The 23,448-nt window shown below is 37.6% G+C and overlaps 2 protein-coding genes, 1 long non-coding RNA gene and 1 pseudogene across 7 annotated transcripts; 1 reads left to right on the top strand and 3 right to left on the bottom strand.

Annotated features, from left to right (window-relative positions):
• The first annotated feature begins 429 nt into the window (after nucleotides 1-429).
• On the top strand, nucleotides 430-1,427 carry LOC148690668 (uncharacterized; annotated as a pseudogene).
• Nucleotides 1,428-2,359: 932 nt separating this feature from the next.
• Nucleotides 2,360-4,078, bottom strand: LOC137732576 (uncharacterized). Of its 2 annotated transcripts, XR_015956463.1 has the most exons (5): nucleotides 3,902-4,078; nucleotides 3,445-3,724; nucleotides 3,205-3,291; nucleotides 2,664-2,775; nucleotides 2,360-2,555 (listed from the first exon to the last, which is right to left on the bottom strand). It is a non-coding gene; the product is annotated as an uncharacterized LOC137732576 (long non-coding RNA). The 2 variants fall into 2 exon arrangements; XR_015956464.1 differs by lacking the exon at nucleotides 3,205-3,291 and having other exon boundaries at nucleotides 3,902-4,075.
• Nucleotides 4,079-5,377: 1,299 nt separating this feature from the next.
• On the bottom strand, nucleotides 5,378-11,109 carry LOC137743060 (Serine carboxypeptidase S28 family protein). Of its 4 annotated transcripts, none has more exons than XR_015956721.1 (11): nucleotides 10,130-10,718; nucleotides 9,870-10,056; nucleotides 9,650-9,783; nucleotides 9,436-9,548; nucleotides 9,209-9,332; nucleotides 8,403-8,555; nucleotides 8,138-8,293; nucleotides 7,408-7,487; nucleotides 7,270-7,319; nucleotides 6,895-7,137; nucleotides 5,378-6,108 (listed from the first exon to the last, which is right to left on the bottom strand). XR_015956721.1 is itself a non-coding variant. In XM_068482981.2 (10 exons), the coding sequence occupies exons 1-10, from the start codon at nucleotides 10,559-10,561 to the stop codon at nucleotides 6,998-7,000; spliced, it is 1,569 nt and encodes a 522-aa protein (XP_068339082.2). In that variant the 5' UTR covers nucleotides 10,562-11,109; the 3' UTR covers nucleotides 6,730-6,997. The 4 variants fall into 4 exon arrangements, 2 of the variants coding, with proteins under 2 accessions (XP_068339082.2, XP_068339086.2); XR_015956722.1 differs by having other exon boundaries at nucleotides 6,909-7,137; XM_068482981.2 differs by lacking the exon at nucleotides 5,378-6,108 and having other exon boundaries at nucleotides 6,730-7,137; nucleotides 10,130-11,109.
• LOC137743073 (pathogenesis-related protein PRMS-like) lies at nucleotides 5,504-5,803 on the bottom strand. The gene has a single exon (XM_088684982.1). The coding sequence runs from the start codon at nucleotides 5,801-5,803 to the stop codon at nucleotides 5,504-5,506; it is 300 nt and encodes a 99-aa protein (XP_088541108.1).
• Nucleotides 11,110-23,448: the final 12,339 nt, after the last annotated feature.

Below are 23,448 nucleotides of genomic sequence, written 5' to 3'. Positions count from 1 at the left end.
AGAAAAAGAGGCCGAATATGATTTGGACATCATGTGCCACTCATACTTTGAATCTCAAGCTTCAAGGGATTGGTAATCTCCCTAGGTTCAAAGGAGTTATTGACAAGGCAAAGGCTTTCACTATCTTCATTTATGCACATCATCAAATTTTGGCATCGATGAGGAAGCATACCAAGAAAAGGGACATAATAAGGCCCAGAGTCACTAGATTTGCAATTTCTTTCCTCACATTGCAAAGCTTGATGGATAAGAAAAAAGACTTGAAGGTTATGGTTGCTAGTGATGAATGAGAACGATGTAAACATGTCAAGACTACAAAAGGGAAATCGGCATATGCTACCGTAGTGAGTGCATATTTTTGGAGTGGGGTCTCACTTTGCTTGAAAGTGTTTGAACCTTTTATTCAAGCTACTTCAAATTGTGGATGGGGATAAGAAACCATAAATGAGATTTTTGTTGGAGAACTACAAAAAGCAAAGATGGAGATTAAAAAGACATTCAAGAACAGTGAGGCCAACTATCAACCAATTCTTCAAATTATTGATAAAAAGCTCGTGAGCAGCTTGATAGTCCATTGCATTTGGGGGGCTACCTCTTGAACCCTTATTATTTCTTCAAAGATCAAAGCATACAACATGATCCAATTGTCATGGAGGGGATTTTTACTTGTGTTGAGAAGTTCTTCCCCGATAACTATGAGGTTCAAAACCAAGTGATAAATGTTGAGATGCACAAGTATAGAGTAAAAGAAGGTGGATTTGGAAGGCATTTGGCCGAATTTGGATGTGTTGAGAATGATGAAAACTATATTCTGGGTATGAATATTCACATATGCTTATATTTTATTTATTAAATTTGAGTTTACTAATTATTTTTCATTACTAATTGTGTGTTTTTTTCTTCATTAGTTGCATGGTGGTATAATTATGGAAATGTGGAGCCTAATTTGCAAGGGATGGCTATAAAGATACTTTCATTGACTACAAGTTCATCCGGTTATGAAAGAAATTGGAGTTCTTTTGAAGGTATACATACAAAGAAAAGGAATAAATAGATACAACAAGGTTAAATAATTTAGTCTATATCCAATTTAATGCAAGGATTATGAATAAGAAGAAAAGAGAGAAGGAGAAGAAAATGGACATACTACTTGCAAGTGAAGCTAGTATGGCGCAAGGATGGATTGTGGAAGGTGGTAATGAAGAACTTGAGCTTGGCTCGGGAATTGGAGAGACATCGGAGGTAGGTAGTTCCCTAGAGCCTAGGAGGAGTTCTAAAAATGTTGAAGTAAGAGAACTTCATGAAGAAGATTTTATATCGGATGAAGACACAGAAGAAAAAGAGGGAGATGATGAAGAAATTGAGTTCGAGTCTGACACGGAGAGAGTCTTGGAAGGATATGGTGAAGAAGAGTTTGATGCCTAGTAACTTTCATAGCTCGATTTTCTTTTCTGTCAATGTCTGCATGTGTAGCATTCGTACTCATTGATGTTAATTCTGTGAAATGTTTGTGCATCATTTATACATTTGACTCATCGATAGTAGATTCTGTGAGATGTATGTGTGTCATAGACTCATAGTAATGTACTAATGTTGGACTTGAATGTTTCCATAGTTCTAGTCTTCCATACTTACAAGCAGTGTCTAATTTTGAGAATGCTCATTGGACATAAGATTGGAAATCACATTTCAGTGGTTGCAAGCACTGCCTTGTTCTCAAGTATACCATATGATTATGAATTACTTTATTTGTTGAAAGACATATTTCTTTAGTACATTTTCTACCTGTTTTGAAAGGGTTAATATGCACTTATTCACAGGATATACAAAAAATTTACTTAAATCTACCTAGGCCGCCAAGGTGCCCGCCTAGCCACCTAGGTGCTAGGAGCTAGCCCGCCGCCCGACTAGCGCCTAGCGTTTTTTAGAACATTACTTTTACCCCAAGAAAGGAATACGTCAAGGTGATCCCCTCTCACCTTATATTTTCACTACAAAAAAAAAAAAAGGCCTTTTGGGACGTTCAAAACATGTTGCAAAAATAGCAAAAAGTGTTGCAACAACCCTTTTTAAGATGGGCTTGCGACAGCCAATGACACGTCGCAATACATAGGCGTCGTAAATGTTGGTCAATTATGTGCGACATTTTCAGCGCGTCGCAAATACTATTTGCTACGGGTTTGCACCGGCAAGTAACGCATCGCAAATAATTGGCACCAGGTATAAAAAAAAAAATATTGAGCGTCAAATGGGATGCCACAATCACATTATTTTTAATAGCTTCACCATAATTGTTTCATGTGAAATGTTACTACATATTTCAAACTAAAATAAAATCCAATACCAATACAATTCATAATTCACAAAATGAGAAACACTTAGATATCAAAGAATGTATTTCACTTACATTAATGAAACATATATACATGGTCCAAACGTTTATAAGTTCTATATTCCTACGTCAAAGTCCTCATGATAATACAAACCATGTAGAATTGTCTTCAAACTTCTGCTTCCACCTCTTGTCACAAACCTCCTTAAATATGTACTTAAACCTGGGGCAGTCAGATAACTCAACATTTGTAATAATTTCCTTATAGAACTAAATGATATAGAATTGATAGTTGAATGTTGAATAATTCTTCCAACAAAGGTAAATTTACCTGCCATCGTACTTCACTATTTCTTCATAATAGTTTTCTTGATGCTTAAGTATAATGGTCACTTCTTGGAAAGAGCCAACGACATTGACAAATTGGCAAACGCTTGAATAGACTACCAAAAAACCAGGGTTTTGTTAGTAGAGTTTATCAGCACATTTGCCTAAACGAACAAAAAGGTATGCGATGCCCATTGTCGTAACATAAACCTCATCAGCATTATACACAGAAAGGGCCACACCAGGCCCTTTGAAATTGTAAACATCAAGTGCAACATGGGAGCCTCCTTTTGGGACTTAGCATTACAAACAAATAGATGCGTAGCAGAAAACCATATTCAAGGGGAAATTACTTCACCAACATAATCATATGATCTAGAATGTTGAGGTTTACTTATCAAAAACCATTTCAAGTTTTCATGGCCTTTTGACAACTGTATCAGGCTCGATACTAATCGCCAAAGGCATGCCTACAAATACACATGGCTTTCTTCCAACCTGTAAATTGGACACGTATTGAGCACTTCCCACATCATTTTACTTACATTCAAGATTAGAAATGACTTCGAGCCATTACCAGGAACTATTCTAGGGATGTTTTTACATAGAATAGGTTCATGAAAAAATAGCACCTGTAAAATAAAGCATTACATTTCAATTAGAGATTGTTCAAACAGTTAGGTAATCTTTTAGATGCTAACTTAAGTCGTAACTTATTAACGAAAACGAGTAAATCACAACATTGACAACAAATGACATAAACCAAGAATTTACAAATTACTTACTTTCTTGGACTACTTATTTACTTTTCTTTCTTCCTGCTTCGTATGATCCTTTATGGCCCCAAGAAAATAACCTACTCTCTTGCTTCTTCGCAAACCTTTCCTTGTATTGATGTCATCAGAATGCCCCACTTCATCTTCTACCTTTAAACTACACCCCATTCTCACTTTTCTTAGAGACCTGCTTTCCATTTTCTCCTGCGTCTTGCTCTGACTTCTACTCATCATTCACTATTCCTTTCCAAACGGTTCTTTCTCTTTCCTCTACAAATCTTACCTTTTTCTGACCAAGAAAAAAACAAATTAGAAGATAATTCCTCAAATAATCCTACCGAATGAGAAGGGATGAGGTTGAATTTGAATTTCTAGCAGCAAAAAGAAAAAACTAAGAGATGATAAAAAATATTAGGGTTAGGGAAATGGGAGATTTGAGAGAGGAACAAGAAAAGTAAATCCTTACCTGGTTCAATTGTGTGTCAGCATTAGTGGTTGTGGCAAGAGTGGCAAAGAAGGATCTATGCTTTGAAGAGAGGGAGATAGGTGGAGAGCGAGAATGAGAGAGGCGGAGAGCGAGAAGGAGATGAGAGCGTGCAGTTGTGTTTTTTTTCTTCTACTTATTCACAACAGAGGTGTGTGCGACGAAACTTATTCTTGTCGCAAACAACATAGTGCCAAAATTTAGCGTGCATAAAATAATGAAATTTAATAGTTACTGTGAGAGCCGCACCACGCGTCGTAAAAAAGGTGTCGTAATTACCATATTTTCTTGTAGTGATTCTTTGCATGGAATCATTAATTAGACATTTTAATATTTTGGCAAGCAATCCTAAATCGCATGTAGGAACTCTGTTATCCCCTAGTGGATTTAGAATTTCAAATCTAGTGTTTGCAGATGATTGTTTATTGTTTGCTAAGACAACCACAAAGAGAACGAGGAATGTTCTGAACACATTAAATATGTTTGCTAAGCCTCAGGACAAGAAGTAAATTTTCATAAGCCTTATCTTTATTTTTCAAGTAATACCAATGCTCATACGACTGCCATTGCGGACATTCTTCATATTCAGCACAAAACAACTATTATTCTTGTTCAAAATAGAAGTGATTATTTTATTTGGAGACGTTCGGCTAACGGTGAGTTCTCAATAAAGTTGGCAACTTGGATCCAGAACCATAACCATCATGATGTAAGTAGACATAAGTTGCAGAAGAAAATTGTGGAAGTTGATGATTCCCCCAAAGGTAAACTTTTTGCATGGCTCCTTATACATGGAAAATTACATATAGAATTCGGCTGAGTAAATTTTGTTAGGAATATTGATAAAATGTGCCCTCTATGTGGCAATGGTGGTGAGAATCAAGATAAAATTTAGAATGACAGAAATAATAAGGTGTTTAGGAGTATAAATCTTATCCCTGCTCGGAGTACATTGCAGCAAATGTAGGATTGTCCTATTCCAAGGTCAATTGTAAGCAGGATTCTGGGGGTGGAACCAGTACCCTGCATCTCATTAGATGGCATCCCCTCCTCCTGGTTTTATTAAACTAACTTTGATGGTTTGGTCATTTGGAGATGGCGACTGCTGCTTTTGTTCTAAGGAATGAGGAGGGGAAACCGGTTGGTGCGGATGCTTTTATTCTTGATGGCACTACTATCTCAGTTGTGGAGGCCATTGCTTTAAATGTTTACTAAAACATTTGTGGTTATCGCACTTATGTATATTTTTTATTTTTCAATTAAAACAAATCAAATGAGAATCAAAAAACGAAATTACAAAGACAAAAAATGTGTAAAATTTCCGTTTTGTAAAGTGTGGGGTTAACGGGCAACAAGGATTCATAATTTTCTTACTTAGTATTTTTCTCGTTTAGTTTTACAAGCAGTGCAAGTACAAACATTCTCATATATGCAATTTGCAAAGCAGAAATAACCCCCTTATAATAATTAATTTACATTAGACCTCTAATAAAGTGATTAGGCTATTGGTAATGATCAATTAATCATCCAAACAATAATCCAATTCCAAGTGCTACGAGTTCATGCATGCACATCCCATAATTTCTAATAGGGTTTCTCTCCAACCCAATTTCCTGGCGGATCATAGTTACATATGATGAGCTCCCCAGCTCCATTTCTGCAAGCCTCTCGTGCACAACCCAGACGCTTCGTGTCCTTCCACACCATTTGCGTATAATGCCCACACATCTGCCCGGTTTTACAACTATCCGTCCGGTAATCATAGAACAACTTCTCGTGAGACCACGACTTTGCCGCAAACCTCGCCCCCCACGGTTGATTCCCGCCGCCCCAGAAGATGTTCTCCCCGTAAGGCCCCGTCGAGTGTACCATCCTGCAGTCCATGCTTGCTCTCTGTTTCGTGTAAATCCTAGCAACCGTTGCTAGGTTTTCATCCCACACCAAGGGCGGTAGGCCAATTTTCCGTCGTAAATTGTTGTGAACCTTCAGAAAATCATGAGGGTTTGCTGTTGGAGCACGGCGAATATGATGACGAGCTTGTGCGGCCTCAAGACAAATGAAAATGCATACGATAGTTGCTAAAATAGTTACTCGGCTTCCCATTGATGTCATTTTTCTTTGGAATTGTACCTACTCTTGGCCTTGATTTGTAAGTTATATAAGTAAGCCGATCAGAAGCCTCTCGGTTTCTGTTACATTGAGAAACAACAGAAAACTGTTAAGTTGTTTTCTGAAGGGGTCTTTCACTGGTTTCCTATATTATATTGGAAAGGTTTAGCTAATTTGTTTATTAACAATACTCGTTAACGTTTTAGTGTGTTATAACTAATTAACATAATTTACGTGTTCTTAGTTTTAGTTAATTAGTGGACTGTTTAAAAGTCATTTTGTTTTTATTTTTCATTATTTTTCTCATCGCCGTACGGATAACATATCTTCATCGTATAGATTTCATAATCAGAACCCTTCAATTTTTTAATTTTGATCTAAAGATTATATTTACAAAATATCATTTGAATCGGCAATTGTTTATGCATCCGAATTTATATAACAAATCAATAGTGACTATCAAGTCACATACTCATAATGAACTGTTCATTTATTTGATGAATTTAGATGACAAAACGATTTCCTATTGATCTTTCGTAAGGATGATATTCAAATAAAAATTAAGAAAATGAAATATTTTTATTATAAAATTTATACGGTAAACATATGATATTCGTATTGCAACAACAATATTCCGAATTGTCTATTTTTAAGGTCGAGCATGAAGAATCACATGGTGTAGCCAAAAAATGCTCTCAATCTAGAAAAGCCAATCCGTTGGACTGTTGAATAAAAAAGGCAATGCATGTGGCGATTCAGTTCCTATGATTATGTTTGTGGTTATTGGTTAAAATGTCTTCAGAAATTATACTCTAATTGCTACGAAAGTACATACGAAATTATTGGAGTACGCATGTTTTACTAACCGTGCACATACAACCTTGTTATTGCAGGAAGTTTATCTGCGGTAATCATGTCTCCATGGACATGATCAAACCAAACTCGTTCAAGGACGTTGAATTGGCGGTGCTACATGTCAAAATCTGCTTTCCGTTCTTGGTAGAATTTTTCGATCCAGCCTTCTATCAGCTTAATTTCAGTTTCCCTTTGCTCAATCAACCACTTAGGATCGTCTTTTGTCGAAAAACGCAGATCTAAGTGATGCGCACCTGAGAAACAGAAAACAAAAGAATTGTACTGTTAGTAGAAGCAAGAACAGTTAAGAGGCGTTGAGTAAGCTGTTGTTTTTCTGAGTGCTCAGGTATGGTTTTGTAAAGCCAATTGTCGAGTGTAGAAGATACCTTCTTCAGCAACAAGAGCGACGATAGTTTCCGATACATTTTGCAGGACACTGTAATAGATATCATTCATAGACATTAGAACTCATATATTTAGTGTTCGACGGCTCTAATTGCAAAATTAGATAAAAATACAGTTACCTGCCACCACTCCAAGGATCCAATAAGCCATTGGAGAAAATGATGTTGCTTCCAAACGCTTTCAAGGTGGCCTTAATATCCTTCAAATTCAATAGCCAAGAGTACCAGTATCAAACTATAAAATTTTAAGAAGGAATAAAAATCATCTATTTAAGTAGCTACGGGTACATGCAACAACCCACATTCTTCAGAGATCAGATACGCACATTGCACCGGTATACTAGTGTGAAAGGTAAAATTCAAGGAAGTAGTTGCTTCAAATTTCTAAATTTCTAATATCAAGATTTTCAAAAAATTGTTGTAACAAATGTGAAAACAAGTAATTTAAAAACAGCAGATCAGAAGTTAATCATTGCTCTTGGATAGGTAATATAAATATAATCTAAACTGTACCCGAGGTGTTCAAATTTATGTTGAACCAAATCTATTGCAAGATCGGTACATTGCAGCACCTTTATTAGAAAAGAAAATCACCCTTCATTACTTTTCTAGCCTGGCATCCTTTATCACCACGCATACGAGGTTACACAATAAAAAAACCACAATGTGACGTAAGAGTAGGAAAATATACAATTAATAAGGGAGAAAAACAAGATTGTGATTCAATGAACCAGTACGGCACTATTCACACTATAGTAATTATTATTTAACAGCAACAATGAAATGATCAGATGCTAATAGACTTAAAAGAGGAATAGACAAATAAATTCATAATGAATCATTCTCTTACATGTCCGCCATATTCTGTTGTGATCCATGTAGGCCTTGGTTTCACATTATAATTCTTCAAGCATTCGTCTTCAAAAGAAGAGATATTAAAATCATAGGTTGGAAACATGCTGGCATCCCGACTACTAGACATTGGCATAACCATTTCTGTGCACGCCTGTACATTGGAAATGACATAATAAGAAGAAATTGCATCTGGGAGTACCAAATTTCAACCATTATGTTGATTTGAAAAAGAGCATAATATTCCTGTAACGCTGATAGACCTGCCAATTCCAACCATCTGTGCCAACATCGGAAGTATCCTCCAGCTCAAAACATTCAGCTTGTCCAGTGTAATTATAGAAAATGCTTACTCCTTCAAATACACGCTCCAGTGTGCTAGTCCCATCAGGACAATCGTCAATCTTTCTGCAAACCTACAAGAAGAGCCAAATGACTATTTTGATTTACCACTGAAGAAAAAACCATTCCTGAAGATTCTGCTAGACAAATATTCTTAAGCAACACAGCCCTGAAAGGGAAGACTAAAGAGAAACAGGAAATCACACGGTTAGAACTCCATAGTATTCATGCATATCTAAAAAAAAGCGAAACAGTCTCTGCCACAAATTTATGGTCTTAATTCCTAAGATACGATGTAAATGCCACAGACCGGGAAAAAAAAAAAGATGTAAATACCAATTGCTAGAAATAGATTATTCTAAAAGTGAATGATTCGCAAGCACGGTCATTAGAAATTTTTTTTGTTTCATTGAAGAAATCATAATCCAATGAGAAAGATTACAATGACTGAACTTGCCGTATTATTTGAGACAGATAATTATAAACTCGAAACAGATACACAGAAGACACCCTGGTATAGGGAATTAAGGAACTTGGACACATTGTCTTTTCCTAGATTAATAATTTTCAAGAACATTTCATTTGCACATCCTGGAGAGGCTGGGATATATAGTACATGGTACATTCACATCACACGAGATCAATGGTTAATAATTGGTTTCAAAGCAAACTATAATCATGGGGGTATAATAGCTAACAATGAACAGCGAGAAAATGATCAACTAACCTCTTTTATGGGGTGTCCAGGCAAAGGCATTACAAATTCAGCAGGATATGGGTAGTTAACCATTGCCAAATAGCTATATGCTGAGTCTAACCAGTCTGAAAGATCATCGATCTTCTTTAATTCTCTGAAAAATGGTTTTGATCAGCGGAAACCCAGTGGCAGTTAAGAAGAATTCAAGTATAAACAAGACCATGTCCACTCTCCACTAAAAAACATATGTTCCTTACCGACATAAGCGGAAAGTTTTTGTCAGCTGGACAAGGCCATTATCCTTCTGTCCCTCAGTTACTAGTGCATCCCATGACGCTTTTATGGTGTTAAAGCAGCTACTACTTTCGCGCTACAGGATATAAGATGGAGGTAATATTCCGTCAATATCATAGCACAACACAAAAGCACAAGGCAAAACAAACATACAAGATGCACAATTGCACAAGTTACCCTGAAATCATTAGAAACAATGTTGTAAAACGTTTCTGTTGGCACAATATCTTCGAATTGAAGAATCGGCGCGGAAGAAGCAAGTGCACCAATTGCAATGTGAGGATACTTAAGCCTCATCCAAGCTGCTAACACTGTTTTCAACATCATTAAAAAGCAAAGCATCAAACATTTTCATGGTTTCATCAAATCTAAAACAGGGCATTACTAATTCACATACTTCCTCCATACGATCCACCAAAGAGCACCACCGGGCAACCTTCTGCCGATAAATTTCGCTTGAGCTCCGTGATTAGTACAGCGAAATCAGCCAGGGTTTGCCCGGCGGTAAGAAACGACAGTGTACTAGCATTCTTATACGCCTCTTCCTCACTCCCGTACGGCATAGACTCTCCATAGTACCGGTGCTGCCAACCAATTCCAAAAACCAAATTAACTTTCCTTCCTTTGACCCTTTTTTTGAACCAAACAGAAACTTACTTCGGGAAAGAGAACCATGGCCCCGAAGCGAGGGGCAAGCTCCCAGACGAAGCCTGTGTTTTCGGCGAACCACTCGATGCCGCCTTCGTTGCCGCAGTAGAAGAAGATGGGGCCAAGCCGCTGTGCGCCCACCCAGTGCTCGGTGTTGATCAGGTACCGCTGCTGGAACTTCGGCGTGTCCGTGAAGCTGAAGTGGTCAAGCCGCTGAGCGAAATATCGGGTTTCGTATCGGATTTTCGGTTGCTGTTGTTGGCGGTGCGGCGGTCGAGGTTTTGGCGTAGTAGTTGAGAATTTGCCCAGGAAGCGTGGGGCCCATTTGGAGGAGGAGGGGGCGTTGGACGGTTGCGATGCAAGGGAGGGCGGGAATGAAGTGATGACGACGGCGATGATGACGACGACGATGATCGGGAGAGGAAGTTTGGGGTTTGGCATGTTTTGCTGTTTGAGGGAGTGAACTGGTTTTTTCCAGGAGGCGTTTTCGTTTTTGGAAGGTGAGCTGTGGGGTTCGCTTCAGGACCTCTAGGTGGGTGAGATATTTAGTGAGATATTTTTCAATGCGATAAGAACACAGCCTGCTATACTAATTGTCAGAAGACAACTGTTATATTATGAAACTTAAATAATAAGTTATTCGAGAATCAAATAATTTTATTGACAAGTAATTAATACTCACAATTATGTTTACATTCTTCTACTTGAATATCAATCTTAATTTTAATGTATCAGTACTCTATAATCACATACACACTCAAAATAATAATACATGTTGCTGATGAAGAGAAAGATTGGTGCCCAGCGAATAAACCTTCACTCAGCATTAATTGCATCAACAACGAACAGGAGCACTAGGACAATATCTAGGCGCTTGAAGATAAAAAGGCTTGCATCCCTGCATGGAGGAAGGGAATTTCGATCACCATGAGAGGGAATGTCATCAAGCACCAATAATATCACTAAAAATCCTTGAACAAACTACATGTGGTTTTATTTTTCCTTAGCATATGAAGATATGTAGGCCGTCCATTACGAATTCAACCACAATTGACTTGAAGACTGTTGTCTACTCGTAAACTGGGAGAAACATCTCTAAAGCCTGCCTATGTTAAGGCACATTCGTCAAAGATGGACCTCAATCAATGTAAAACACATTGTTTCATCATTTATTAGAACTACACCAACAATTTGATTCTCCTTTTCTGAGATATGTAGGTAGTCCCATACAAATTCAATCACAATCTCCCATCAAACCCTCATTCTTTTATAATAAGAATTTGGTTTGATTTTCGCGTGACTTTTGTTTGTTTGTTCTTTCTTTTTTTTCTTTTTCTACGATAAGGGAACCCCGATATCACAAATATCACATATCTTTGAAACTTTGCAAAAATGCAAGTCTAAAAGTTTGAAGTATTAGTGTTAAAATAGTATATTACAACTCATTCCATAGTTGATTAGCAGCTTGAGATGCTCGAGTCGTATCCAACGCGGTTACGATAGGCAGACTATGACATAAAGACATAACCTCTTGATCTGGAAGTTTCCAATGCACCATCTAGCCTTCGTAAAGTTTATGCAACCTAAGGGTGATAGGTTTAACATTCAAACCTAGGCTATGGCTATTCGAGAGAATAATCGAAAGGGCGATCCAGAAATCATTCGAGTGGTGGCTCTGAACTCCAACCATAAGTACTTCTATCATGGACTAGCATATTAAATCAAGTACGTTCTGCAATGATCTCGTGCCTAAGCAGGTTTGAAAGAGGCATATAGACTAGGAAATCCTCAAGAGGAATTTTATTCTAGTGGGACTTCGATATGTGGAAATACCTTAGCTAAGTCAGCTAAGTGTAGTCCAATTGAAAATGCTTAGGTCCGATGCACATAGGGTGTGACAAAAGGATTTCAAAGGTGTTTTGGATCCACATGCAAGTGACCAAGTCCCTAACTAACTTTTGTTTAAGATTCATTAGGAATGAACATGCAACTTGGATTGAAAAGGAAGCCCTTTCTTAATGACACGATGCGATTATTAAATCCTCAGACCCAAAATGGGGCAAGGTGAATGAGCAAGTGGACAAAAAGTCATGCTTAAAAGAAGAACTCATCGCATACACTAAACTTAATCTTCCACAAGTGTTAGCAATTACTTTTACTTCACTAACAAGGTAATCTGATATGTCGGTGGGACATTAAGATTATGAGACTATACTAGACACGAATCTCCAGTGTTCATTCATACTTCATTCTCTTACACATTGCTTGAGTCACATATATTTTTCTTACTAACTTGACCATTAGAGAGCCTGTGGCTGGTACCCTACTGTTGCCAAGGTTGTTTTACATGTAATTGTTCTTTTACAGGTTGTCGAGTTTGTGCATCTCCTCCGCACATAATGGTGCATGAATTTGGTTCCAACAAGCTTGGTTTGGGTGATTTACTTAAGCTATGATAAAGTTTGGGTATCGACAAGGGAATACGGATCACACCATGTTTTCCAAACGCAAGGGTAGTAAGGGGACCTTGTTGATTATCTATGTTGATTATATAGTAGTTATTGAAGATGATATGGAGGAGATTGACAAGCTACTAGGGTATTTGAATTTTGAGTTTGAGATGAAGGATTTGGGTGTGCTTAAATACTTTTTGAGGATTAAGGTGGCTCGGTTGAAGGGAGGAATTTACTTGTCCTATCATAAGTATATGCTGGATTTGCTCTCATAAATGTGTAGTTAGGATGTACACCTGCAGAAACTCCCATCCTCCAAAACCATTGTCTAGGTATACATCCTGACCAACTTCCAATGGATAAAGGGGGATATCAAATGTTCGTTGGTCGTTTGATTTACTTGTCTTTTACTCATCTCGAGATTGCATATGCTTTAGTGTTGTAAGTTAATTTATGCATGCTCCTAGTGAGGATCATATGGCAGTTGTGATAAGGATTTTGAGTTACTTGAAGTCTTCTCCTATAAGAGGTTTAAATTTTTGGAAGCACGTGGACATTTGGAGGTTAAAGATGATACTAATGTCGATTAAGTCGACACTATAATTGATAGGCATTCGATATCCAAGTATTTCATTTGGTTGTTGAAATTTTGGTTACTTGGCATAGTAAGAAGCAAAATGTCATTGCTTGGTCCAATGCAAAGGTTGAATTCAGGGGAATGGCTCATGGTAGTTGTGAGCTTTTATGGCTTCGGATTTTAGTTGCAAAAATTGACTTTAAGTTGAAGGGTCCGATGCAACTCTATTGTGATAATCAAGCGGCTAGGGAGATTGCCAATAATCCAGTTCAACATGACCCTATGAACCATGTTGAAGTTGATAGACATTTTACCAAGGAAAAGTTGGACATCGAGTTTGTCGATACTTCGTATGTAAGATCTGAGGAGCAATTAGCGGATCTCTTAATGCATGCGGTGTCCGCATGTTTTTCATGACTTGCTCGACAAGTTACGCTTAGGAGATATTTATGTACTGATGTGATAAAAGATAGCACACAAATTAAACCCTCTTTTTGACAATTGTAGTATAGATATAAGTAGGGATCGTTCTAGGCCGGGGATTAGGAGGGATTGCTAATCTAATGAAAACTAACTCAAAGATACAAAAATATGCTTAAAAACACTTAAACAAACTTAAAGACTCTTAACCAAACTTATATGACTCAAAACAAACTTAAAAGACTCAAAACAACTCAAAACAATAAAAAAAGACTCAATTTAGACTCTAGGACTTAACTTGGACGAAAATACAATTGGTTTTGACTCAAAAGACTCAAAAAACACACTTTTGGACAGATTTGAAACAAGTAAGAAAAGGGGATTTGGTTTTGGACGAATTTAAGAGGAAAACAAGTAATTAAAAGACTTAAAAGAGATTTGGACGAATTTGGAAAAACCAATGGATGATTAGATAGCCAAGGGATACTTCTCCACACATGATACATTCAAACATAAATTGATTTTCAGTTGCTTTTCCGATAAACCATGAACCTCAACACCCCAGATTAACCGTGACATCACTAATTAACCCTCAGATTTTCCTTAAGTTATTGGATTGGATAACATCATACGACAACCCAAAGCATTCTTCAAAAGTTCCCTACATGACATAATAATAGAGATACAATCAAAGATCATTACGTTCAATGAAAATCATAAGTATTGACAAAACACTTGTAACTATGACATCATGATACTCATGCTAGGAATTTACTTAACATGATTGTGAAAACAACCTTAACTACTTGTGAATATAAGTTTGTAACAATTATGTGAAACTCCCTTATATTCTAGCACCAAATTCAAGCATGCAAATTAAGTAGGTCTCCCTAATCAACATACAAGAGTAAGTTATCCATCAAACGGTTAAGTAAATTGCATTCACAATTTATGAAATCACAACTGGACTTAATCAATTCATATCATAAATATAATCATGGTTTCAAAGCATCCCCTAGCTAAAACAAGTTTAGCCTCTCATGTTCACAACAAAACAAAGGAGAATAGAATTAAACATTGAAAACAAAAGATAGATTACACCTAAAAATGCTTCAACACTCCAACTTGAATGCACAAACGTCCAAGGCTTCTTCTTTCTTCTCTTCTTCCTTGCAAAGTCACGGCACAAGAGTCTAGGGTGATTTGTGAATGATTTTCTGGGTTGTGAATGGATTTAGGATGGTAGGGTGGTGCGGCAAAGGTTGGGGATGGTGTGTGGATGTTTGGGTGAAGGTATGGAATTGTATGAATGGTGGAAGGATTGATGGAAGGCTGCGACAAAGACTTGTTTCTGTGTGAGTGAGGGCAGATTGTATGGAAGAATGATTAGCGTGAATGAAAGGTGCGGCCTTGGTATTTATTTGAGAAAAAGAATCCCTAGAGTTTATTACATAGTTTAGGAAAGGATTTAGACCCCAAATCCATCAAGAAAAAGAGTCTAAAAGTCAGAAATTAAAAGGGAAAAGGAAAGGTAGTTGCGGCATTCCATTGTGAGAAGGGGAATGTGGTTTAATTCTGAAATTAGGCAAGGATTTTGGGATAGAAAAGGTATGTGAGATGTGGCTGAGATTTAGGTAAAAAGGGAATGTGTTTTAATGACTTAGAATAGGAAATAAGGACCTCCCTTGCACGACAAGGAAGGGAACCACCTATGGGATGCACGGCAAGGCACTTAGGTTGCAAGGAAGTTTGGTTTATGTCCTAGAATGTATAGAAGTCTTCAATGATGCTGAAACAAGGAGTCTTTAAGGATTAGGAAAGGTTAAACCAAAATAGGAAACCTTGGCTTAACTTTCCTACTTCAAGTAGGAAACCTTCTTTGACTAGGATTCCTCTTGTGATTAGGAATCCTAAGACCTTTAGGTCTTCAATTTCGTCCATTCCTTTTGCTCCAAGCAAATGCTATCCATTCCAAGTCCAATTTTGCTCCAAAATGCACCTTTTTGCTTCCTTAGCCATGTGAACCTAAAAACACACGAAAATAGCTTAAACTACTAAAATAATTATGAATTAACAACATAAATGCACGAAAAAAAGCTAAGTAAGTTGCCTATCATGTACCAACTTAGCCATGTGCTCCTATCATGTACCAACTTGAGAGGGTGTTGAAGTGAGTCAAAAGTCAACTATTGTAATTGTTGTTTAATTGTAACTCCTTATTACTTGAGATTTCCTTGTTGTTAGGTATTTTCTTATATCACTAGTCAATTATGTAATACACACACACACACACACACACACACACACACAGACACACACACACACACAGACACACAATACAATTAAAACTCAAATATGAGTAAATTACACAAAATTACCTCAACTATGGGTCGCACCACAATCTCATACCTCATGTTTTAAATATTGCAATGCCATACCTTAACTTATGAATTCGTTGCAATATCAGACTTCAGTTAGTGATTCCGTCAGATTAGCCATTAAGTGATGATTTGGCAAATGGAGGGCCCATATATTTGCTGATGTGGTAGTCAACTTGTGGCATTAAAAATAAATAAATAGATAAATCATTTAAAAAATAAATTTTTATATAAGAAATTATATAAAAAAGAGTGGGCCCTACCCCCTTCAAATCACAAATCCATCGTCTTCTCCGACCTCCCTAATGTGCGGCGCAAATGCCGCCTTGTATTTCTTCGTTTGTTGCACTTACTGGTACCTCACAATCGCCTCCCTCAGCAGCTTAAACAACCCAGAAAACAAGGTGTTCACGTATGTGAATCCACAAACCCCCAAACCTGAATCCCCAAAACCCATCTCATCCTCCAATTCCTTGAAATGGGTATTAGTGTTTTTTAGGTATTCGAGGATCAACGGCTGCGGCAGGAGGTGGGAGTTAAAGGTCTCGTGAGAAAACCTGATGGAAAGCAGGTAAAAAGGAAGGATCATTTTCAAAAACTTCATGTGGTCGATGGAGAAAGACTACAAATTTGGGTGAATACGAAGAAATTAAACTCTGCAATGGGCTTTTGATGGTTAAGGTTTTTCTTCCACTCTTTTTCAAATGTCAGATTTTGTGTAAGGCAGATTGGTATCTGCAGTGGGGTTTTGGGGAGATTAGCGAGCGCAGAGGGCATCGGAGAAGACGATGGATTTTTGATGGTTCAGGTTTTGCTTCCGCTCTTTTTTATTTAATTTTTATGTAAAAATTTATTTTTAAATGTTTTATCTATTTATTTATTTTTTAATGACACAAGTTGACTGCCACGTCAACAAATATATAGACTCTTCATTTGCCAAATCATCACTTAACGGGTAATTTGACAAAATCACTAACGGAGGTTTGACATTGCAACGAATTCATAAGTTGATGTATGACATTGCAATGTTTAAAACATGAGGTATGAGATTGTGGTGTGATCCATAATTAAGGTAGTTTTGTGTAATTTACCCTAATTTTATCTAGATGCTACATAAAAAACAAAGCAACACTTGCTGCTTTTCAATGTTTTCAATTAAATATCATTTCTTTCATATTCTTATAAATTAATATCATTAATGGCCACTTAGTACTAGTTTAATGATATTTTTCTTTATTTGTAAGAGAGAGGTCTTATGTTCGATTATCACCAAAGACAAATTTGAACCACAATATTGCTAGCCATTGTGAGACTAAGCTTACCCCATTCTTCTTGACGTAAACAATATCGTTTGTTTAAAAAATATCATTAACTTATCTGTTCACTTCGACATTTCAACCATATATCAAGGGCATCTGAGAGAGCATGATTGTGGTTTGACCATAAAATAATATGCCCAGTAATTTAAATGCCATAAAAGATAAATCTATGTTGACATAAAGGAATGAACATTTTGACCTACGCATGTCTTTTTCATTATCTGCAATTCTCTTCATCATCGTTACTTATTCAGACAACTTTTTCTTGGCCAACTTACACCACGGAGATGCTAAGATGCCCAAACCACTTCGAAGCATACATGGGATCTGTAGAGAAGATGTAGACGCTTATAGTTTATTTGTAAACTTTCTGTCATTTCTATAGTGGCTATAAGCCTAAGAGATCAACAAGTATAATTCATTGCTCCCTTAACCTCCCCACATGACGTACTAGCAGAAAAAGGGGCAAAGGCCACATATACTTTTGCCACGGGTCAAATAATTGTAGTCATGGATAAAACAATGGCTATAGGACTTTTAGAAAACTTAAAAACTACTTTTTTTAGTTTTTAAAATTTGGGTTTTAATTTTCAAATTTTTTTACTAAAATGTGAAAATAATTACTAAAGATGTCACATCCCGGCCCAGGGTGGATCACTCCCCTAGGCGATGTGGGATGTCACAATCCACCCCCCTTAGGGGCCTGACGTCCTTGTCGGCACACACGCGGCCAGGGTTAGGCTCTGATACCGATTGTCACATCCCGACCCGGGGCGGATCACTTCCCGGGTCAGCTCCACCACCGTAGCATGATATTATCCGCTTTGGGCTTATCATTCCCTCAAGGTTTTATTTTTAGGAACTCACGAGCAACTTCCCAGGGGGTCACCCATCATGGGATTGCTCTAGCCCTTTTCTCGCTTAACTTCGGAGTTCCTACAGAACCCGAAGCCAGTGAGCTCCCAAAAGGCCTTGTGTTAGGTAGGGACGAGAATATACATATAAGGATCATTCCCCTGGGCGATGTGGGATATCACAATCCACCCCCCTTAGGGTCCCGACATCTTCGTCGGCACACACGCGACCAGGGTTAGGCTCTGATACCATATTGTCACATCCCGGCCCGGGGCGGATCACTTCCAGGGCCCGCTGATAAATTGTCACACCCCGGCCCGAGGCGGATTACTTCCCAGGCCCGCTCCACCACGATAGCACCATATTGTCCGCTTTGGGCTTACCATTCCCTCACTGTTTTGTTTTTGGGAACTCACGAGCAACTTCCTAGTGGGTCACCCATCATGGGATTGCTCTAGCCCCTTTCTCGCTTAACTTTGGAGTTCCTACGGAACCCGAAACCAGTGAGCTCCCAAAAGGCCTCGTGCTAGGTAGGGATGAGAATATACATATAAGGATCATTCCCCTAGGCGATGTGGGATGTCATAATCCACCCCCTTAAGGGCCCGATATCCTCGTCGGCACACAAGCGACTAGGGTTAGGTTCTGATACCAAATTGTCACATCCCGGCCCGGGGATGATCACTTCCTGGGCCCGCTCCACCACCGTAGCACGATATTGTCCGCTTTGGGCTTACCATTCCTTCACAGTTTTGTTTTTGGGAACTCACGAGCAACTTCTCAGTGGGTCACCCATCATGGGATTGCTCTAGCCCCTTTCTCGCTTAACTTCGGAGTTCCTACGGAACCCAAATCCAGTGAGCTCCTAAAAGGCCTCGTGCTAGGTAGGGATGAGAATATACATATAAGGATCATTCCCCTGGACGATGTGAGATGTCACAATCCACCCCCTTTAGGGGCCCGACATCCTCGTCGACACACACGCGACCAGGGTTAGGCTCTGATACCATATTGTTACATCCCGGCCCGGGGTGGATCATTTCCCGGGCCTGCTGATAAATTGTCACATCCCGGCCTGAGGCGGATCACTTCTCGGGCCCACTCCACCACCATAGCACGATATTGTCCTCTTTGGGCTTACCATTCCCTCACGGTTTTGTTTTTGGAAACTCACGAGCAACTTCCCAGTGGGTCACCCATCATGGGATTGCTCTAGCCCCCTTCTCGCTTAACTTCGGAGTTCCTACGGAACTCGAAGCCAGTGAGCTCCCAAAAGGCCTCGTGCTAGGTAGGGATGGGAATATTCATAAATTGTCACATCCCGGTCCGGAGCGGATCACTCCCCTAGGCGATGTGGGATGTCACAAAAGAAGTTTTCAATTTCCTTTTTTTTTCAAAACATGAAACTAAAAATGAAAAATATTATTGTTATGAGCTAATTAAGGGGCTTGCTTAAGTGCATACTTATTATACAAATGCCTTCTGACAAATGGTGCTCATAATAGTATTATTTGTCAATTTCTCAAAAAGCTAATGCATTTTTGAATCTTTTCAGTCCCAAGAAAAATAGACTACTGTGACGAAATACTTAACTGGTCATCTTTTCAAAATAAAATAAAAATAAAATAAACAAATGGGTAAACGACACGCGCAATACTCCATAGGTTTGGCTAACTTGGAAGTGGGCTGCCATATTCAAAAAAACATCCCCAATCCAGTGTTGGAATTCGTTTACTCAGCTCTTTTTTCTTCTTTATAATTAATTATTCAATCCTCAATGATACAAGACAAGATGGACCAAACAATTGGCACAATCATTCAAAGCCCGACTGAGATCTACATCGATTCAACAAAATGAGATCAACATCGGGAAAAGAAGAAATATTGCGTGTGCTTATAGAGAATTGAATTATTTCATATTATCAATTGATTCTATGATAGAAATCATAACTTTGTTCATGGTATTAGAGCAGGGTAAGTCCATAAGTGAAGCCCCAACAGCTAAACGAGCTACACGTCATCTAATTTTCGTTGTTCACGTGTTAGGCTTAAAAATTCGACACTTGATGCATAGTGTTGAGCGTAGGAATCCTACATCAGGAAAAGAAGGGATCTTGTATATGCTTATAAAGACTTGAACGACTTCTCGTATTGCTAATTAGTTTTATAATGAAGCCTCAACTTCTTTTAGTAACTTTTTGATACATTAGATTTGCTTGATTTAAACATGTCAGTTAATATTTACCTCTCACCCACATCAGAGGATTATTCAATACGGAATAGGGATTAGAGTATTCAGTTTCAACATGCATTACCATTTAGCTCTATGGCTTAGATATTTGACACTGTTTCACACCTAAAGGAAGCGAGTTTGTAAAGTCTAGAATTAGTTAGGTTGGCTTTTCTTCATCAAACAATTTATTCATTATGATCCTATTATCACATGAAGCTCAAATTAAGATTAGAACGATGATATGATCGTGATGAAGCTTATGTAGTAGTGAAGATTTAAGTTATCTCACTGAACAAGGTTTGGTTCAAGCATTTGCACCTGAAGACTGCATTTTACACTACTTTACCAGTGTTGTCTACCTAGTCAAGTACGGGCATGTGCATACTTAAACATTGTCATGTGAGTCTGCTCTAAATTTGAATGAGTCATCGTACACTCTTTTATTCATGTCCTATCAGAAGAGAATGCTTCCAAACTTAATTGCATTCATCCTCAAATGTACAATATTTAGGAAATACAAATACATGAATTAAACACAGATACACATCCCTTACTATTTTATACAATGAAACTATGTACGATTTAATAAGGCTAATTGTTCAATGAATCTAACACTTCTCTCAAGGGAGAAAATGATGATCGGGAGAGAAAGATTGGGTTTTGGCATGTTTTGCTGTTTGAGGGAGTGAACTGCTTTTTTCGAGGAGGTGTTTTGGTTTTTGGAAGGCACTGGGGGTTCACTTCAGACCTGGAAGCGTGTGAGATTTTTTTTAGCGTCTGGAAACACAGCCTGCAATATCAACTGTCATATTATGATATTTTGGTGTACACTGAAGAATTTCTTCAGGTGTTTGCTAGAGCAACACAACGTAAAAGCGATGAGGAAATTTAGAGTTTGATCAAGGGTGATTGACAAGTGGGAAGATCTTATTGAGTCTTTTTTTTTTAAATTTTCTAGTTGATTCTGGTGTACACTAAAATGATTAATTTTTTAAAACTTGTTGTATAAATGGATACTTCAAGTGTCATAAAGTAAATAGAGAAATAAAAAATATATCATTTCCTCTACTTGAATTATAACATGTGGAGAATCGTTTAAATACTCGGTACTTCAAAAAATCTCTCTCAAACATTGGCGTTTGACCATTAGATTCTTGTTCAATGGTTCAATCATCAAGATGTAATGGACACAATTCTCTCCGTTTATAGTTTCTCTCAAACTATCTCTAATTTACGCATTGAGCTCTGCAGTGTATGAGGGAATGCTAGGAAGAATGTTGTGGTGTGGAACTCTTTGATAAGTGGGTATTCAATTAACGGGTTTACAAAGGAAGCAATTGTATCTTTTCAAGAAATTTGTTGTTTGAATGTTAAGCCCGACAATTTTACGATTTCAGGCTTGTTGCCCACTTGTGCTCAAATGGGTTTGAGAATCTCAGAGAAGAACGGACTTTGGGATGTGTTTATAGGCGCATCTTCGATAGACCTGTATGCAAAATGTATAAATAAAATATATTCTAAAATCACAAGAATAATAAGACATTAGGATAAAAAAATTCAATAAACCAATTACATTTAACTTCTATAGAATAGAAATCAAAATTCAATAAACCAATTAGATTTGACTTATCTGTAAAATAGAAATCATTGCATGCATAAAAATGTCTTCTACTCGCTCCAAACTAAATGTTCTTGATATGAATAGAGGTTAAGACTCTACTATTCTAACCATATTAGGCCATAAGATCCATTCGAAAATCAACTTACTTAAATAATAAGTTACTCGAGAATCAGATGATTTAATTGACAAGTAATTAATACTCACAATTATGTTTACATTCTCCCACTTCAATGTCAAGCTCAGTTTTACTTTATAAATACTCTATAATCACATACACACTCAAAATAATAATATATGTTGCCGATGAAGAGAATGATTGGTACCCAACGAATAAACCTACACTTAACATTAATTGCATCTATGGAGGACATGAATGCCTAGACAATATCAAGGTGCTTGAAGACAAAAAGGCTTGCAACCTTGCACAAAGGAAGGGAACTTCGATCACCATGAGATAGAACGTTAACAAGCACCAATAATATCACCAAAAATCCTCGAACGAACTACATGTGCTTCTATTCTTCCTCAGCATAAGAAGATACACAAGCCGTCCATTATGAATTCAACCAAGATTGACCTTAACACTATTGTCTACGCGTAAACTAGGAGAATCATCTCTAAAGCCTACCTAAGTTAAGGCACATTCATCAAAGATGGACCTTAATGTAAAACACATTGTTTCATCATTTATTAGAACTACACCAGTGATTTGATTATTCTTCTTGGAGATATGTAGGTAGTCCTATACAGATTCAATCACAATCACAATCTCCCTCGAACCTCATTTTTTTAAAATAAGAATTTAGTTTGATTTTCGTGTGACTTTTGTTTTTTTGTTCTTTTTTTGTTCTTTTTTTATCTACAATTATGGAACCCCCAATATCTCAAATATCACACATCTTTGAAACTCTGCAAAAGTGCAAGTCTAAAAGTATAAAGTATTAGTGTCAAAGGAGTATGTTACAACCCATTCCATAGTCCGATTAGCAGTTTGAGATGCTTGAGTCGCATCAATTACAGATACTATAGGCGGACTATGGACATAAGGACATGGTTTCCTGATCTGGAAGTTTCCAATGCACCATCTAGCCTCTGTAAAGTTTATGCAACCTAAGGGTGATAGATTCAACATTCAAACCTAGGTTATGGCTATTCGAGAGAATAATCGAAAGGGCGATCCATAATCATCCGAGTGTTGGCTCTGAACTCCAACCTAACTATTTTTATCCTAGACTAGTGTACTAAGTCAAGTATGTTTTACGACGATCTTGTTCCTAAGTAGGTCCGAATAAGGCATCTAAACTAGGAATTCTCATGAGGAATTTTATTCTAGTGGAACTTCGATATGCGGAAATACCTTAGTTAAGTCAGCTACGTGTAGTCCAATTGAAAATGATCATGTCCAATGCACACAGGGTTTGATAAAAGAATTTCAAGGGTGTTTCCGATCCACATGCAAGTGACCAAGTCTT

This window comes from Pyrus communis, chromosome 15 (assembly GCF_041283825.1).
Source record: "Pyrus communis isolate YQ-2024b chromosome 15, ASM4128382v1, whole genome shotgun sequence".
Taxonomy (NCBI): Eukaryota; Viridiplantae; Streptophyta; class Magnoliopsida; order Rosales; family Rosaceae; genus Pyrus; species Pyrus communis.
Note: the sequence above shows the minus strand (reverse complement) of the source record. Positions and strands in the feature narration are given on the sequence as shown.

Coding starts and splice junctions, on each gene's coding strand:
- LOC137743060 (XM_068482981.2), bottom strand. CDS start 10,561: ATGCCAAACCCCAAACTTCCTCTCCCGATCATCGTCGTCGTCATCATC. Junction 8,556..9,208: donor CTGGACACCCCATAAAAGAG/GTTAGTTGATCA, acceptor CTCTTCTTGTAG/GTTTGCAGAAAGATTGACGA. Junction 7,320..7,407: donor GATCCTTGGAGTGGTGGCAG/GTAACTGTATTT, acceptor TATCTATTACAG/TGTCCTGCAAAATGTATCGG.
- LOC137743073 (XM_088684982.1), bottom strand. CDS start 5,803: ATGGACTGCAGGATGGTACACTCGACGGGGCCTTACGGGGAGAACATC.